Source organism: Anabrus simplex, chromosome 8 (assembly GCF_040414725.1).
Source record: "Anabrus simplex isolate iqAnaSimp1 chromosome 8, ASM4041472v1, whole genome shotgun sequence".
Classification (NCBI taxonomy): Eukaryota; Metazoa; Arthropoda; class Insecta; order Orthoptera; family Tettigoniidae; genus Anabrus; species Anabrus simplex.
Genome location: NC_090272.1, coordinates 241190125 through 241207079, shown reverse-complemented (window position 1 = coordinate 241207079; position 16955 = coordinate 241190125). Strand labels below are relative to the sequence as shown.

At 38.1% G+C, this 16955-nt stretch overlaps 1 protein-coding gene across 1 annotated transcript in view; it reads right to left on the bottom strand.

The window, feature by feature from the left end:
• Nak (Numb-associated kinase) overlaps positions 1 to 16955 on the bottom strand; it is a 330611-nt gene that overhangs the window by 161245 nt on the left and 152411 nt on the right. Inside the window, exon 9 of the mRNA XM_067152785.2 lies at positions 3429 to 3657. Coding sequence (XP_067008886.2) covers positions 3429 to 3657 — 229 coding nt within the window. The remainder of the gene's footprint in view (positions 1 to 3428; positions 3658 to 16955) is intronic.

Below are 16955 nucleotides of genomic sequence, written 5' to 3'. Positions count from 1 at the left end.
TAGAAGTATCCAGTCTAAAGTCATTCATATTTATATGTTTAATGTCCCTATAAGTGATATATTTTGTTTTATATTTTGTTACTTTAAGAGAATATGACAGGTATATCAATCATGCATAATGCATGGAACAGGAATCTGACCATGAAGAAAAATTTTATGAGGGTTATTCGTAACCATTAAATCAAGAAGGGCATGAGATGAGGAGGTGGTTCCGATAGTGTGGTTAGTCAGTTGTAGTGGTAATACTGTCATGTTAACTTACACGACTGGAATATATTTAGCAATTGCTTCGTTTCACTTGTCTGCTGTAATAGGTCAGTATTGAAGTCTCCAAATATTAATACATGTTCATAAGTCCGTAATAGTCGATGTAGAATGTCTTCAAAGTCAGTTATATGCCCTACTCTGGGAAGCCTGTAGACAACACCAATTAATACCTTTACTACATTGCTTCATTTAGGAATAATTTATCAGACCAAGTTTGTCCCCAAAATAACTGTACTATGAGACCTAGTGTTTACAGTGCACTATGTATGATGATAGTGCTACTTTCACTGAGATATCTCAGCCTCATCCTTGGCTTTAACAATGTGAAAGTGACCAAGGTATGAGCGATGCTAGTAATGCTATTCCTTATCCAGCCAGACCCTCTCCTTGCTCGTAGGGTTGGTTAGTACGTGCATTTCAGTGGGCTTGGCAGACTGATATGTAATAGTAACTTCTGGCTTGAAGAAACTAAGTTGCTCCTTATTTCTCCAGTGCACCTTTTCAGTGATGCCTACGCGGTCTAGCTGTTGGGGGTCGGACCAGCCTTCAAACTGAATACTCAAACATACGCACGCACATTATTAATACATAATTAGAATGTTATTTATTTTTTAATGCCAATAAAAGAAGATAATATAATTTTAGTAATTAATTGTACAATCATTATTTACTAATATTAGGTGATAAATTAATGGGATTTTATATTTTAAGTATTGAAAACCCAATAATATTACTAGGTGGTACAGCAAAACGTGAATGTTCGTTTAGTCTATAAGTTTGGGAACACGTGCTATAGAGGATTTGCCATATTTACTCATGTATTAGACCACCCTCGGCTTTGCCATATTTACTCATGTATTAGACCACCCTCGGCTTTTCGAGACGAAGAAAATGAAAAAGAAAAAAATCTTGCATACAAGAACCCCCCGCCCCAAATGTAATTCGTCAGAGAAGATCAACGATTCCGCTTCAAAGCGGCTACAAGCCATACGCAGCTCCGATGACGTCACACAAATAGGTGAATAGTTTTGTGTCCAACCCGTGCATTGCAAGCACACATCAGTCATGTATATATATGTCTGTGTTTTGTAGTTAAGAATGTCCACCAGCATAATGGTTAGCACAATTAGCTGCCGTTCTCGGGAGTCTGAGTTCGATTCCCGGTACTGTATTGCCAGAGATTTACAAATGGCAGGAAGGTTCATTTGTGGTAAAAATGGTAAATGCAACTCCCTTCCACTGGAGGCCTGTCTAAAAAACAGCTGCATCACCGAGATGAGGAAACGAGTTACTTTAATTAAGAAATATTCACGGTTGTTGCTAGGCCCATTAATATAGGCAGGTGAGATCACTAACAAAGTGATCATTTAATATCTCGTAACTCGGGCCAATGTAAGGATTTTTTGGGAGAGAAATAGGTTTAAAATGTGATAAAAACAATCCAGTCACAATTGCTTTACTCGCCAACGTACCTAACAAATAATAATAATATTGATTTTTTTATGTCTCCGCTTACTTTCAACAATTTTCAGATACGTCAAACAAAACATGCTAGGGTATTCATTAATAAAAAATGGGAGGCAACGAATGTACAAAATTAAATATTATGATAATAAAACGCATTACCACCACAGCTGTATCATCATCATCATACAGAGTTCCAGTTTCCCAGGTACTGTTAATAAGCCTCTTCCCCTTCTTGCTGTCCATATACAACTTGTCATGGAGTCCGTCCGTCCGTCCATCCATCCATCCATCGGGTTTTAGGTGTTCCTGCAGGTCTTTTCCGCTCCACCTGTCTTTAATTTATTCTGGCTGTTCTTGTAGGCTCCATCCTCATCACATGCCCGTACCACAGTAGTCTGGATGTGCCGATTCAGTCTAATAGGGATGTCTTTATTCCGGCTTCTTTCCTCACTTCCTCATTTCTTCCGACTTCTTTCCTCACCTCCTCATTTCATAACTTCTCCATCTTGGTCTTCTGGATGGTGGATCTAAGAAATTTCATCTCTGATGCTTGCAGTCTGAGATATCCATAAATGTGGCAAACTTTCCTGTTATTTATTTTTATTCTTTCCGTCGTGGAACTTTTGGCACTATCTGGCCAATACCATACCTAACCTAAGCAATGAGGTCTCTCTTATCTCATTTGCAGCTGTTTAAGTAAATCCTGATGTGATAAGTGTAGAGAACAAAGATGAAATATGCTTAAAAATAAGGGTCTGGCTTTCACCCAGCCGCCGTTATCAAAAGAATGCTTCCAGTCATATTCGGATTTACGAACTCGTAACAAACGGTAGTTATCAGCTGGGGGTATGGCACGCTTTCAACAACACGGATTTATTCAGAAGTGGCTTCTGCTACACATACACCAGCTGGAAATATCAGAGACCATCTCCAGAAACCATTTAGGAATAGCTTCACACAGTTTGGATTCTATAGTCGGAAACAAAACTATTTTTAAAAGGTTCAAAAAGACGGGACCTCGAATGCTCTCAGGCTTCATTGCAGTGCATGGCTGATGAGATGGCAGTGAAGATGACGTCACTTGGAATGACGACACGCTGGTAGCAGGGAAGTTAGCAGTGCAAGACAATTAAAATAAAAGCAGTGATCAGATTTACTGCTTAACTGACAAAGATAAATGACTGGCCATTGAGTTATTTTGTATCAATACTGCATAATATAATAAGATACCCTTATCCCTTTTCTCTACGGGGTTGAGTATGAAGTGAGACGAATCTTAGTAGCAAGTTCTTACGACCGTATGCCCTTCCTGACATCGACCTCCGAGGAATTAATGAGATAAAACAAATGACGTGATATAAGTAACTAAAACAGATTATATTTACTTTAATCGTATGCCTAAAAGTCGTATTCACCATTTATTGACTTTTTACACTTAGAAACACTGTCTCCCAATGAAAATAGCCAGTATAACTCAAATACATTCATAAGTTTGCTAAAAAACAGTGTAGAATGTTTAAATGAACAATTTCTAGCTCTTTATATTCTAGAAGTCATGTGTTCCCTGCACAAAATTTGAGGTTATCGCATATTGGACCGCCGTTTATTCTTTTGGCTATAAAAGTGGTGAAAAACGGGGTCTAATACGCGAGTAAGTAAGTACGGTATATAAAATCATGAACACCATTACTTACTTATTGAATGCAGATGTATCACTCATATTCCGTCGATGACCCCGGGGAGGGGCAAGTGTGGGAGAGCTGGGTGGTGTAACAGTGGTAATACACTGGGAAACAGACTCTAACTTGTGGATGCCTGGTTTTGGAGCAGTCATGGGGAGTGATAAAGTTGGAGGGGGGCCTTGTGGAGGAAGTGGGGCATTATTGCCAGGTACTCCATCATCCCGGAATGGGTCAGGAAAACCTGAAACATTAAGAGTTAAATAAATAAATATGCAGTCAACAGAAGTTCACTAATGTTCTTTAAATGCTGTCTCTCTACTTGTATTTGACCCTTTAACTCAAATCTTAGGATAACCCAGACGGATTTTGAGGATCAAATAAAAAAAAATTATAATGAAGGTTAAGTATAATAGCTCATACAAATTAATATTTTAAAAATTCAGAACACATTTTGTACAAAAATTATAGGCAGAGATATTGCTTTAAATGGTGCGAACAATTGTAAGGTACTATACAGTGAAAAGCTAACTAGTTACTTTACTATACATGTATCTGTAATCTGTAAATATGTTTCTAACATGCTGTGTACAATATAAAGGAAATTTTCTCAATGTATGTATATTCCCTTTTTTTTGGGGGGGAATTTTCCTACATTGTCCAGTTAACCTGAATTTCCATTATTCCAGATCGGCTTCAGTGTCAACTGGTCTGATTTAATGAACTTCTACTGTTTTCCAGCACCATAAATCTTTAAACAGTATTGATAAGAACTGGAGCCTAAATTCTGTTGTTCTCCAACATATGTGCAGAATTAAATGTAGCAAGTAGCTCAACAATGTACTATAAAGAAGAATTTTAACAGTCATCCCAGACTGATTCCTTCAAAACCCAATCAGAACCCAGCAAAACATGTGTGATCATCTCAGAGTTCCACTTCGTGCATTTATTCTCATGAATATCGTCACTGCCGAGACAAAACCTTCCGTGTGAAATATTTTAGCTTAGAACTTTGGCCGGTAAGGTTCTGTCATCTAAGGTGCAATATTGTGTGTATATTGTCAAGGCATTCTCGCTCTTCATCATATATGTGCTGCGGGTCAGTATATCTCCAAAAATATTATCACATAGGAGGTTTTGTCCCGGCAACGACGATATACTTCTGAATTAAATGTAAAGAACTTCATATTTCTTAACCGTATTGAACTGAGATTGCAATTGAATTAAAATCTAGCAGGTTCCACCTTTTCAATACAAAATACAATGTTGTTGAATGGTATTTACAACATTATTTTATTACAGAACATGTTTCAGTGTTTCATTTTGACACCATCATCAGCTGTATAGTAAGTGAAAAAAACTTGGAGATATAAACAATGAAAAACAACATATTGCTAAACTTAACTCCTTAAAATCTAAATTATGCTGGTTTGAAATTTTGAATTTTAAGACAACTCATCACCCAGATGAGATTTTATATTTATGACATCACAAGAGTTTTCTTGTTGTAAATTAGTTTTTCAAACCAGCATAATTTAGATTTTAAGGAGTTAAGTTTAGCAATATGTTGTTTTCCATTGTTTATATCGCCAAGTTTTTTTCACTTACTATACAGCTGATGATGGTGTCAAAATGAAACACCGAAACATGTTCTGTAATAAAATAATGTTGTAAATACTATTCAACATTGTATTTTGTATTGAAAAGGTGGAACCTGCTAGATTTTAATTCAATTGCGATACTTCTGAATGTATTCAATCACACATCAGAAGAAATAATTACAACATAAGAGAGCCTAGGAACTATTTTGAGCTATAAATTTTGTTCACTCAGCAATATAACACTGCATCCACGGAATGCCTTCTTGATGTTTTGCCAGTTGCACAGCCTGTACTCACTTAACCAGGAGAGGTCCTGTTCACTCCCTGGATCTGAGAGGTCGTGCTGGTGTTTTAGACCAGCCACATTACTGTATTGTACTGATTTTTCAACAAATCTGTATTGTTTATAAATAATTTTTCATTCTTGTATTTCAGGAGTTATTTTTGTTATTTTATTTTACAGAGGGAAGATTTGTTTTCTGGCAATCTTTTAACAATACCTTCCACACATTACAAGATCAGCTTAAAATTTTAGTTCAGTCAAAAATTCTAATAATGAGAACTTTTATCAGCTATAAACTGTAACAGTAATATACCGATACCTGTAACTATGGTAAGACCAAAGGTATGTTGTACATCATGCACACTCAAGTTCCCATAGGCATGCTTGTTCACTTTTGGGACCACCTTCCCTTGCACACAAAGCGCAACTTGAAACTGTGTGCCCTCAGCAGATGTACAAGTGAAAAAGGTGGTCCAATTTAAAAAAAAAGTTTCTTTCAAAACTTTTTGTCACATATAAGTCAATATGGTGTCCCCGTTTCTACCATCATGGTAATTTGCCCCAGGCTAGCCAGCCGCTCCCAGGGGTGCTCAGTTCGAACTATGATTTTCAAAAATTGCCCTAAAATTACATACACCCTGGATTTGATGGGGAACATATAACTAATATGGAAACGGTGAGGTCAACTAAAAGCTACAAATAAAGCAAGGCGAAGCACAACGTCAGTTTTGGAGGAAAATCTGTTTATTTAAAAAAAGCAAGAAAATTTTTTTTTTTTAATACCAAAAAGTATCAAATGATCCGAATTTTTACTTGACTCAAAATTTTTCTTTCAGCTTGCTAAAGTCCATCTTGAGAATCAAAAATATATTACAAATATACAAATTATGCCAACACACATACTTGAAGTTCAATTAATTTTACCACACTGGTTTGCGTGCTCGCACCACACACCTGGCTTTATTTTTGTTAAAACCTTTACCTATAGATGAGTACGTTCCCCGTTCCTGCACACTTGGCATTGCAGTGGGGTCCCTAACCTTAAGAAAAGACGCGATTTAGTGCGCATAGGGGAGACAAAAACTAACCTAACTGTACAATATTTAACACCCTGAGTGGTAAAACATCCTTGAATCATGAGTGACCTCATGAGCACTGCAGAACACTGGGGGTCGGAACCACACACAATAAAATCACAAAAATGGCAAATACAATATACACAATCAAACACACAAAAACATGACGTCATATTTTCAAGGGCTCACCAAGAAAAGCATGCAGCATTTACGCAACCCTCGCTGACTCAAAGACTTGATGGAAAATATAAGAAAACACAATTTTACACTTTAAGAAACACATCCTATTCAACATAGGTTCCTGAAATAAAAAGCAATCAACTGGTGGACTTTATAACGATACGCAGAAATCAACGTGGATTCCTGAAATAAATGACATGACACAAATTCATAAAAAATAACAGAATAGGCTTTAACTTACAACACATAATTCAACGTTGGTGTTTGAAATAAATCACATGACACAAATGTTCCTCAGCGCGGTTATATCATAAAGAAAATCCCAACTAAGCGTCGTGATATAAAAATATCTCAGCAACACGTAGCGACATTGACAAAAACCAATAAAATCACTACAAATATAGGCCGTTATAATAAACTCTTCTCGGTAGACGCACATATCGCCCTTGCCAACACAAGGCGGAATGACTCAAAGTGGAGATTCAGTCTCCCAAAAGAATGGAGCAATCATTAAAAAACTGCAGGGTCCAACCCTTTACACACGCTGTCACAAAAACACAAAGATGCAGGCCTTTCAAACGAGAAACACGTCATCTTACACAATATCACACAAAATCATAATATGTCTTAAAGTTGCCAAAAACCGATACAAATATAAATGACATCATCTAACATTCGCTCGCATGAAAAGAAACATGACCGCGCTGGTGACAAATCAAAGCACGCATGCTCGTAAAGCTAAACTATGAATAATAAATTGGCCAACTCTGTAATAATACCATAACTTGAAACTAAGAAAATGTAACATAGACAATCGATCATGTCTGAACATCTGAAAGTTACTGAAATATCTCAACCTTACAACTCAAGAAACAAGCATTAATAATAATAATTTTTACAGAAAACTGATTCTAATTCGGAACTCGAAATACGAAACTGCATTCGCGGAACTCGTGAATCAATTACTAATTTACACTCATCTGATATTCAAAATAGTCGTGAAGATTAAGCTATCAAAATTTGAGGATCCAAACTCCACCGTCTCACACACTGTCATTCAAACATCATGCAATAAATCCCAGAAAATGTGACGGCATGTTCCTGTAAGCTTTGAGCTCCCCTTAATAATACTTTAATCTAGTCCTTCCTGACTTTAATTTGAATCCTTATTTACATTTAAGCTCCGAGACGTTCAATGAATCTCAAACATGAAAGCAAAACAAATCCAAATAAATGAGGCAAAAATAAGAAACAGGCTTGTAAAATAAATGTCGCTAACCACTCAGCTAAATATCTGCAAAAAATGAAAAGAAAGCAAGCTGTGACCTTATGCAAACGGTCCACATTTACGTTACAATTATATTTACATTAACAAGCTTCCTAACATTTATTTTAAATATGACTTAGTCCTTCCAAACAAAGCAAAAATTTACTGCAATTAAATATAAATCTATCCCCCTCTGCAACATTAAAACACGTTCACACTCACATAATTACATTGAAAATTCTGTACTCATCTATTTCGTTGACTTATCGCTGCCAGCCTTAGGAACAGCCGGCCCCCATCATGTTTTAACCAGCCATATCGATGATGCCTTCAGAAAAGACTTGGATCTGGCGTAGAAAAGTGATGTCGTATTTTCCGTCGCTGCTTCTGCTTCTGGATGTCATCTAAAACATCCCTTTGTTCACGATGTAGAAACTAGGACAAGATTAACCTGCCAGTTACCAGAGTACTATGGCCGGGGTATTTTCACTGACCGTAAAACCAGTTCTCATTCAGCCTGGTGAAACAACCCCTCTTATCTCACCATAACTAGGTCAGATATTTCCCATGTATATGCAAGACTGGAAATTGTTAAGTTCATGCCCTCGGGAAACTATTTACACAGGCAGGCTACTATGCATTAGAAATGATTAAATGAAACTGTCCTCTCCCGCTGGAAGTCGAAAGTTAAATGCCATTCTCCCAGTATTTGAAAACTTGAATGGATTAAATGCAGACTGAGCGTCTTCCAACAAAATTACAAGTCCTCACACGATCACTCATGTAAATGAAAACTTCTTCTCAAGATGTTACCTCCATGAATCTTGCCGAATAATAGGGTAGCTAGCCCACGCGCTCATCGCTTTTATCAATTCGTCCTCTAAGATGCCGTTGTATCCCCGATCGGGGCCATCACTCGCATAGACCAATGCCTAGCCAAATTGACTGTGGCTCTATAATTTCATTGGCTGAACACATCGCGTACCAGACGCTTACTTCAAACATATATTTGCTGCTCCTCCAGCGTCTCGCTTGGCTTCCGAAATGTTGTCCTTTGGTCTGGCCGTTGGAGTTCTATTGTTTCCTTGTTCTGCTTTGTGTATGTCATGTCGAAATTCCTCCTCCTAAACTTAGCTGGCGAGCAAACAAACCCGAGCTCCAAGCTCCCTGCAGAAATTTCGACATCTGCTGCTGAACGTAGATGTTCCCTGCTAGTTACTGTACTTAATAAAATAATATCTTCTTTATACGTTCAAATAGATGACTGATTAATTAAATGAGCACTTCAATAAGGGCTCAATGGAATGAGTTTGTTGTTTGTTGTACAGCAAAGTCCCCGCGAAACGCATTTCCCTTTTTTCTTCCTTTGACACAGCAGAATTCCAAAAGATTATCATGTTCATTATCATTATTATAAAAATAAATATGTCAATTCTGCTTATGCAGATGAACTTGATATTTTCTGCATATTTATACTACAGTATATGGGACTTACACACCTTGTTGCCTCTCCTTGCATTTGCTACGTGTCAAATGATAACATGACCAATTCTGTGTTCCCTTACCAAGCATGGTAAATTAGTTTTGATGGGCGAGTTGGCAGTGCAGTTAGGGGCGCGCAGCTGTGATCTAGCATCCAGGAGATAGCGAGTTCAAATCCCACTGTCGGCAGCCCTGAAGATGGTTTTCCATGGTTTCCCGTTTTCACACCAGGCATGCTGGGGCTGTATCTTAATTAATGCCACGGCCGCTTCCTTCCCATTCCTAGGCCTGTCCTGTACCATCGTCACCATAAGACCTATCTGTGTCGGTGCGACGTAAAGCAAAAAAAAAAAGTTTTGCTTGGGCGAGCAAGGTGGCTGTTTCTGCAAAGTGGCTGCTCTTTAGGATCCAAATCAACCATTAGAAAATAATGGTCATGGTAATTTGTTACACATCTTGAGAAACATCCATCACTCTTTGTTTACACTTCACTGTGTACCTTTCTTCAGTCAATCACAACAAACACATTTTTGAAATTTAAAAAAAAGTTTTAATTGATTTAGGTATAATGTCATTGCAGGTGTTTTGTGAACTATATAACTGTAGATTTCATACAAATACATTCTTGTGTTAAAGTACTGCATTCCCGCATGAGTTTCTTTCTTAGTTTTTAAAAGGCTTAAAATTTATTTTGTGTATACTCAACATTGGAAAGAAAAAGATCAATGAAGTCGAGAGGCAAAAGCAAGCTGAGAAGAAATGGATCTGGAAGAACTGCGACTTGTGAGGATGTGGAGATTATCCTCGTCCTTCTATGTTTCCATATTTGTCCTAGTCCTTTATGTTACTCTCTTTGAGCTCAGCAGCCAGTCATTGTTGATTTTCTTTTGAGTATGTTTCTATTCTTCTTTTAAAGTCTTCGAGGAAGTTAACTGCATGGCCGACAACTGGAGTACAAGATAAGCTGACATTCTTGCAAATGACCTATACATTATGAAGTTAGTTCAGAACAGCCTCAGCCGGTCGACCAAGAAAAGACATATCAGTGGAATATTTTAAGAGAAAGTACTTCTTGCAGCCGTGGAACAATCCTAAAATAATTTTTGTAGATTTCTATACATAAGTACAGTGGAACCTTGTTAGTGCGTTCCTCATCAACATGTTTTCCCGCTTACACCTCAAAAATTTGAAGTCTCAATTCTCATCGTATTATATCTATATAAAAATACCTCACTTATCGTTTCTCTATTACAGCTTAGTACGACCAAATTTATCCTAGCCCTTAAAATGTTCTTTGTATTTGTAATCCCTGGTGAAAGAAAGGTGATTTTCAACTCGGATAAGAGCCCTTGCCACAGTTGCGCGATTACAGGAAAAGGTCTCGAATTCCTGAACTTCACAGGAGAAGTTGAACCCTCGGGGAACAAGCCGTTAGCCTCAGAAATGTTCAGTTTGCTTGCCGGTGAGTAGAGACATTTATTTTGTGTTCAGTGGTACAGGGAAGTGTTGCGAATATTTGTTGCGTGATATGATAGCCTATATCTGGATTGCGAATGTTAACTCACACCTTCGAGTTCCGACTTGGTCACTCGAGTTGGTCGAAGTTTATTCAAGATGGCAGCCAAAGTCATTCCTCCCGGTCGCAAATGGTCAAATATAACCTACAATTCATTGTCTAAAAGTTGTGACAATATTAACAGTATGGAACCTCCCCAACAACCTTTTTGGATTGGTATAATAACTATCGAAATTCGTGTCAACCGGCTTTAAGCAAAGAACTCTAATTATTTCACGTAATGAGGCGTTCGCTCTCGCGCTGTGTAGGTGCAATGGCTCCGCTTAACTGCGCATGCGCTGGGAACTCCCTGGTGAGTTGCTCTTGGCATAGCGTAGCCAAGCATTAGTTCGAACTGAGAAGCCATGATGTGTAGAAGTGGAAACGTTTTCTGCGCTATGGCGTGGGATCTTACACTAAAGCCTGGGCGAATTTCACCTTTAACGGGGATCTCTTCCCGTCGTGTTTGTGGTTGACCTTCTACAGTTACTCTGACTATCTTATTTTTCATAAAAACTTCTTCTGGATTCTTCATGGAGAGATTGAGTTCAGTGGCCTTGTGGTAATACTATCAACAATGACCAGGTTTGGACTTTTTAAAATTTAGTGTCTGACCCAGTGAACAAAAGTGTCGACGTATACCAAAAGTACTTTTATCCATTCGAGCATAATAATAATAATAATACTAATATCATAGATTTTGGACTTGGCGTCGTGAGTGCTCATGTGTTTCTAAATGATGCATTCTACTAACCAATTATTCCTCGGAGTGTGGAAAATGCACGGTTGACTGGTTGGCAAAATTTAATTTTAAATTTAATAATTTTCGTTTTTGGGCCTGAATTGTAATATTTTCTTGTGATCCAAGGTATTGAGCTTATCACCTTTTCTTTCTGGGGTTTTCTGTCTGTATTCTGTGTACTTTTCTGCTCTGATTTGTACTTTTTTCCACCTTCTGTTTTTCGGGGTATATTTTTCCTTACTGTGGGTTCTGTTCCTCCTTGCTTGGGAAGGAGGCTTTGCGTTGTTTGGTGTTACCTTAGCAACGTGTTGTTGATTCGATTGTTGTTGGGGATTTAATTGAGTGAACCGATACGCGTGCATTTTGCGTTGATCTCAGTTTATGTTATTTGTTTTGGTGGAATTCGTTAATGATATTTGTGTTTTGTTAATCCATTTTTGCCACCTATTTAACTTTCTTTTTCGTTTGGTTGGGGCGCGTGTTTAAATTTCTCTGATAAAGTATTACTTATCTTGGGAAAGGCCCCTTGGTGGTAATGGTGACGAAGACAAAGTGATCTCCTCAGCACCTAGCTGAACCGTAGTCTTGTCTACTGGAATTAAAATTTAGTTTAGTTTATTTTATACCGGTGATCGATCACATTTTATGTTAGTTATTGGTAACTTTTGGTAGAAACGTATGGAGGTCAATATATTTTCTGATTTATTTGTTGCAAATCATTTTATTATTCTCAGCTAATTTAAAGTAAACATATTTTCTAATTATTTGGTTGCAAATCACTTTACTATTCTCTATTAATTCAAACTCAACATGTTATCGAATTTACTTTCTGGCAAGCCATTTTCCTTCTCTCTATTAATTCAAGTTTAACTTCAGTTAGGATTTTTATTTTTCTCTTGAAGTTGTTTGACGTACAAATTAAAGTTAGCTTGTGTTACCAAGGTGGTGTTTTTCATTTCACCGTTTTCAACGGAGCACTGCCACTGTCCCTTTTGCTAATTGTGATTTTCTCCTTTTGGTGATTTTATGCTGTGTTACGTTTGTTTTTACTGTTTTCTCTCTCTCTCTCCCTTTTGGGGCGAATGCACCACCAACCTTCTCACCGGGGAGCATTACTCCTAGGCGTGTAGGGCTGGTTTGGTGTCGGTAAGAGAGTGTGACCAGAAAATAATGTTTAATAACCCACTGTTCTGAAATAAAAGGCATCTTCTAACATTTGTTTTAGAAAGAGTGTGATCTGCAATAATACTTTGATATTTTTATTGGCCCCCGTGCAAGTTTTCATATTTGTTGTTTGATGTTTTCGCACCATTCAATGCACTGTTATTTTATAAGCCACAGCGGAAAAAGTTTTCATATTTGTTCTCTCACATTTTTCACACCTTTTAATACTCTCCTCTCATCTTTGGAAATAGTAGATAAGGTTTTCACTGTACCTGTGGATACACAACGTAAAATGTTCTCATGTCGGAAAAAGGCATATCTAGTTTTTCCATATCCCTGTTGGATAGTTTTTATTCATATATTCAGTAGTACGTTTTCTCACTTATCATGTTCTTTTTTTTTTTAAACTAAGGTTAAGGTCCCATCCAGAAACAGCTTAAGGAGGTTTTACTGTAGACAGGTAATGATATAGCACTTATTGCTTTGAAGTGATCTATACAGATCTTAAAAATAATAATGTTAAATAATAATGTTATTGGCTTTACGTCCCACTAGCTACTTTTACCGTTTTCAGAGATGCCGAGGTGCCAGAATTTAGTACCATAGGAGTTCTCTTATGTGCCAGTAAATCTACCAGCAGGACACTGGCGTATTTGAGCACCTTCAAGTACCATCAGACTGAGCTAGGATCAAACCTGTCAAGTTAGGGTCAGAAGGCCAGCGCCTAAACCGTCTGAACCACTCAGCCCGGCATATATACAGATCTTGCGAAGACATCTGTACAGAATATGAGTAAAGGAAACATCTATAATCCGGATAATTACAAATTTAGAGAAAGAACCCTAGTCTAATATTCACTGTTGTTCTTTTCACATTCACCATTACTGAGCTTCATTATGGCATACATGTTATATACAGTTTTATTCGTTTGTCTCTGGTATTCCTCGCCTTGTGGCAATCTGCAGGGGCAGAAAAAAAAAACATTAGACAAGCTTATCGAACAAACATGTTTTGTACGTGCACTGCAGAATATGCAACGAAAAATTGCTTACAGTATTTGTCCTTTTTATTTTATTAGCTTCACTTCTATTACAAACACAGTATTAACAACGTACTGACTGCACTGTATATGGATTCTATTGTGCTAAATGCTAACCTAATTACGATCAACTCCTTTCTTTACATTACAAGTGGAATTTTAATATTCTTTCTCTCCATCACAGATTCTGTTCGGATTTTTCTAAATATCGGATCTTCAGGGTTCGGATTGCTATGATCTATCATCATCATCATCATCATCATCATCATCATCACCATCACCACTTCCCTTTATTCAGCTGGAGCCGGGTAGGGACGAATATGGTTCCTCGCCACTTTCTTCGCTCTTTCCACCACTCCTCCTCCAACATTGTGTCCCAGTCCAGGTTTCTTTCTATAATACTGCATTGGATTGTGTCCTTCCATCACAATCGTAGTCATCCACAGCCTCTCCTTCCTTGCATTTGCATTTCCATTACCTTTTTTGGCATTCTTTCGTCACTCATTCGCTTTATGTGCCCAAACCACCTTAGTCGGCCCTTCTCTATCATTCATTTTTTCCACTCCAATTTCTTCCTGGATTTTCTCATTCCTTATTTTGTCCCTTCTAGTCTTCTGTATCATACTCCTCAAGAACTTCATTTCGGCTGCCTGTATTCGACTCTCATCCTTTTTTGTTATTGTCCAAGTTTCTGCTCCATAAGTTGTTATGGGTACGTTAATACATCTTGTACACAGTTTCCGTTGGTTCCATTGGTACATCTTTGTCCCGTAACATATTTCTTGCACTATGATAGAAACAGCTTCCAGTCTTGAATCCTCTTACTAATTTCAGCATTCAGTCGAGCATTCTCCATTAATTCACTCCCCAGGTATTTGAACATCTCCACTACTTCCAGAGGCTTGTCTGCAAGTCTAATCTGACCTTTCTCTTCTTTCTCCCCACTATACTCTGCACGTCTTACTTCTAAATTGACGTTTTGACCGATTTTGGCTCTGTCTGATGGTTAAGCGCTGAAACATAGACATCCAACCAACCCCAAGCTGCCATTCCTATCGATTTATATTGGCAGAGTGCTATCTCGAAGCCTAGTAGCCGATTCTAAATTTACATTCACCACGTGGTTAACGTATCTCGCTCAGTGTGTTGGTATTCGGTACGGTTCGCGATCTTTTGCATTTTTCTTCAGTAATTTGTCTTTTTCATATTAGTGTCCAGCTCCATGGCTAAATGGTTAGCGTGCTGGCCTTTGCTCACAGGGGTCCCGGGTTCGATTCCCGACAGGGTCGGAAATTTTAACCATCATTGATTAATTTCGCTGGCACGGGGGCTGAGTGTGTGTGTCGTCTTCATCGTCATTTCATCCTCATCACGACGCGCAGGTCGCCTACGGGAGTCAAATCGAAAGACCTGCGAGCTGAACATGTCCTCGGACACTCCTGGCACTAAAAACCATACGCCATTTCATTTCATATTGGTCTTTAGCTTTCTAATATAGTACAGTATAGTGTAATTTACAGTTTAGAATAGCATAAGTTGGTACAATACAGGTTTAATAGTTCAGTGCATAAGAATATAGCTGTAGTTTTATTTACGTCCGTGTATTGGTTAGTATACTTCGTGCGTATTTAGCATGTCTCAGCGTAAGACAAGTGGCAAGAAAGTGACACCGAGATCAGTGGTGTTTTCCCTTTGTAGGCTATAACCTCCTTCCTGTGCCAGCCATTAGCGGTGAGTGATGTGTTATTTCCTCATTCTTTTTTATTCTTAATATATTCTCTTTTTACTGTCGGATGTTGCTAGAAAGTGTTGTTTTATGAATTTGTTTTCAATCCAGATTCATTAGCTTTTCTGAGTACAGTATTACATTTTGCATGGGCTGTTTACCGCAGTCGTATTACATCAGCTGTTCTCGCTGCGGTAGCGCGCTGGCAACAGAAGTAAGGCGATGCTCATTTGTTTTGCGAAACGTCAATTTAGAAGTAAAGCTGTGCGGACTATAGTCATTACAAGAGTTTTACTCTTTTCTACACTTATTTTCAATCCACATTCTTTGATCTTCCCATTCACCACATCCAACTGTTCTTGAAGCTTCATGTCCTCTACTCCCCAAATCACAATATCATCTGCAAATAACAGATGTTCATTTCTCTTCCTCCATACGTTGCAGTTGCTGTTCTCATGATGTCATCCCTTACTACTGTAAACAGGATTCGCGATAGAACACTTCCCTGTTTAGTCCACTAGTGATTTTGAACCAACTTGTGTTTGAAAGCAACTACAACATTCGCTGTACATTGCCATGATCATTTTTATTAATCCCTGCTGTAATGGACTCACCTCATCACCACATCTCCGAGAAATGGAAACACACTGCAAACACAACCTTCATCTTCTAAACTACTGCCATCGGCTGTGGATCGTCAACTAACTGCTCTCTATTGTCAGCTGATACCCAGATGACGTCACGCTGCACAGCTGTTTCAAATGGCGCATGTTCTCCTAATATTTAGAATCTTCCTTCTGAACTATCGTATATAATACCAATATAAATGGTACCAACTGATGAGCCCACCCTAGCACACGAGGGCGAAACGCTGGCAACCAAGAATGAGCTAGCTGGAAAATTATAATGTCCAATAACGGACCATTTATATTGGTATTATAAATTTGCTCATTCAGGACAAATATTTCAGATTCCCTATGGGAATCAACATCTATCGTATATAATCGAGGCTTCGCTCACATTGAAGTGAGGTGGACTTCAAGCCTATGTAGCCTATCTCTTATGGAGCTGTATACATAATTTCTCTTCTTCCCGCTCCAGTATCGTGCACTGGGATCTGAGATATGACTGACATTTTTATTTATATCTTAAAATATGGCAAATGAGAACTTTTATTTACTTTACGGCTGTGGGGGGAATGCCATTTCCAAGCAAAAACTATCTTTCTTTATCGGTCTACGCATGATGAGTAATGCTTCAGGCGTTGTGAGGGGTGTGTGTGTTTGGTTTCCATTGCCTTTGAGTCCGCTTTGTCTGAAAACATGAATTACGTTTTGATCCATGGACCATTTAAGAGACTCGTTGAACAATAACTTGCCAATAGACAGTCAGCGGATGCAGTTCATGTTCTTTCACTTTTGAAATGT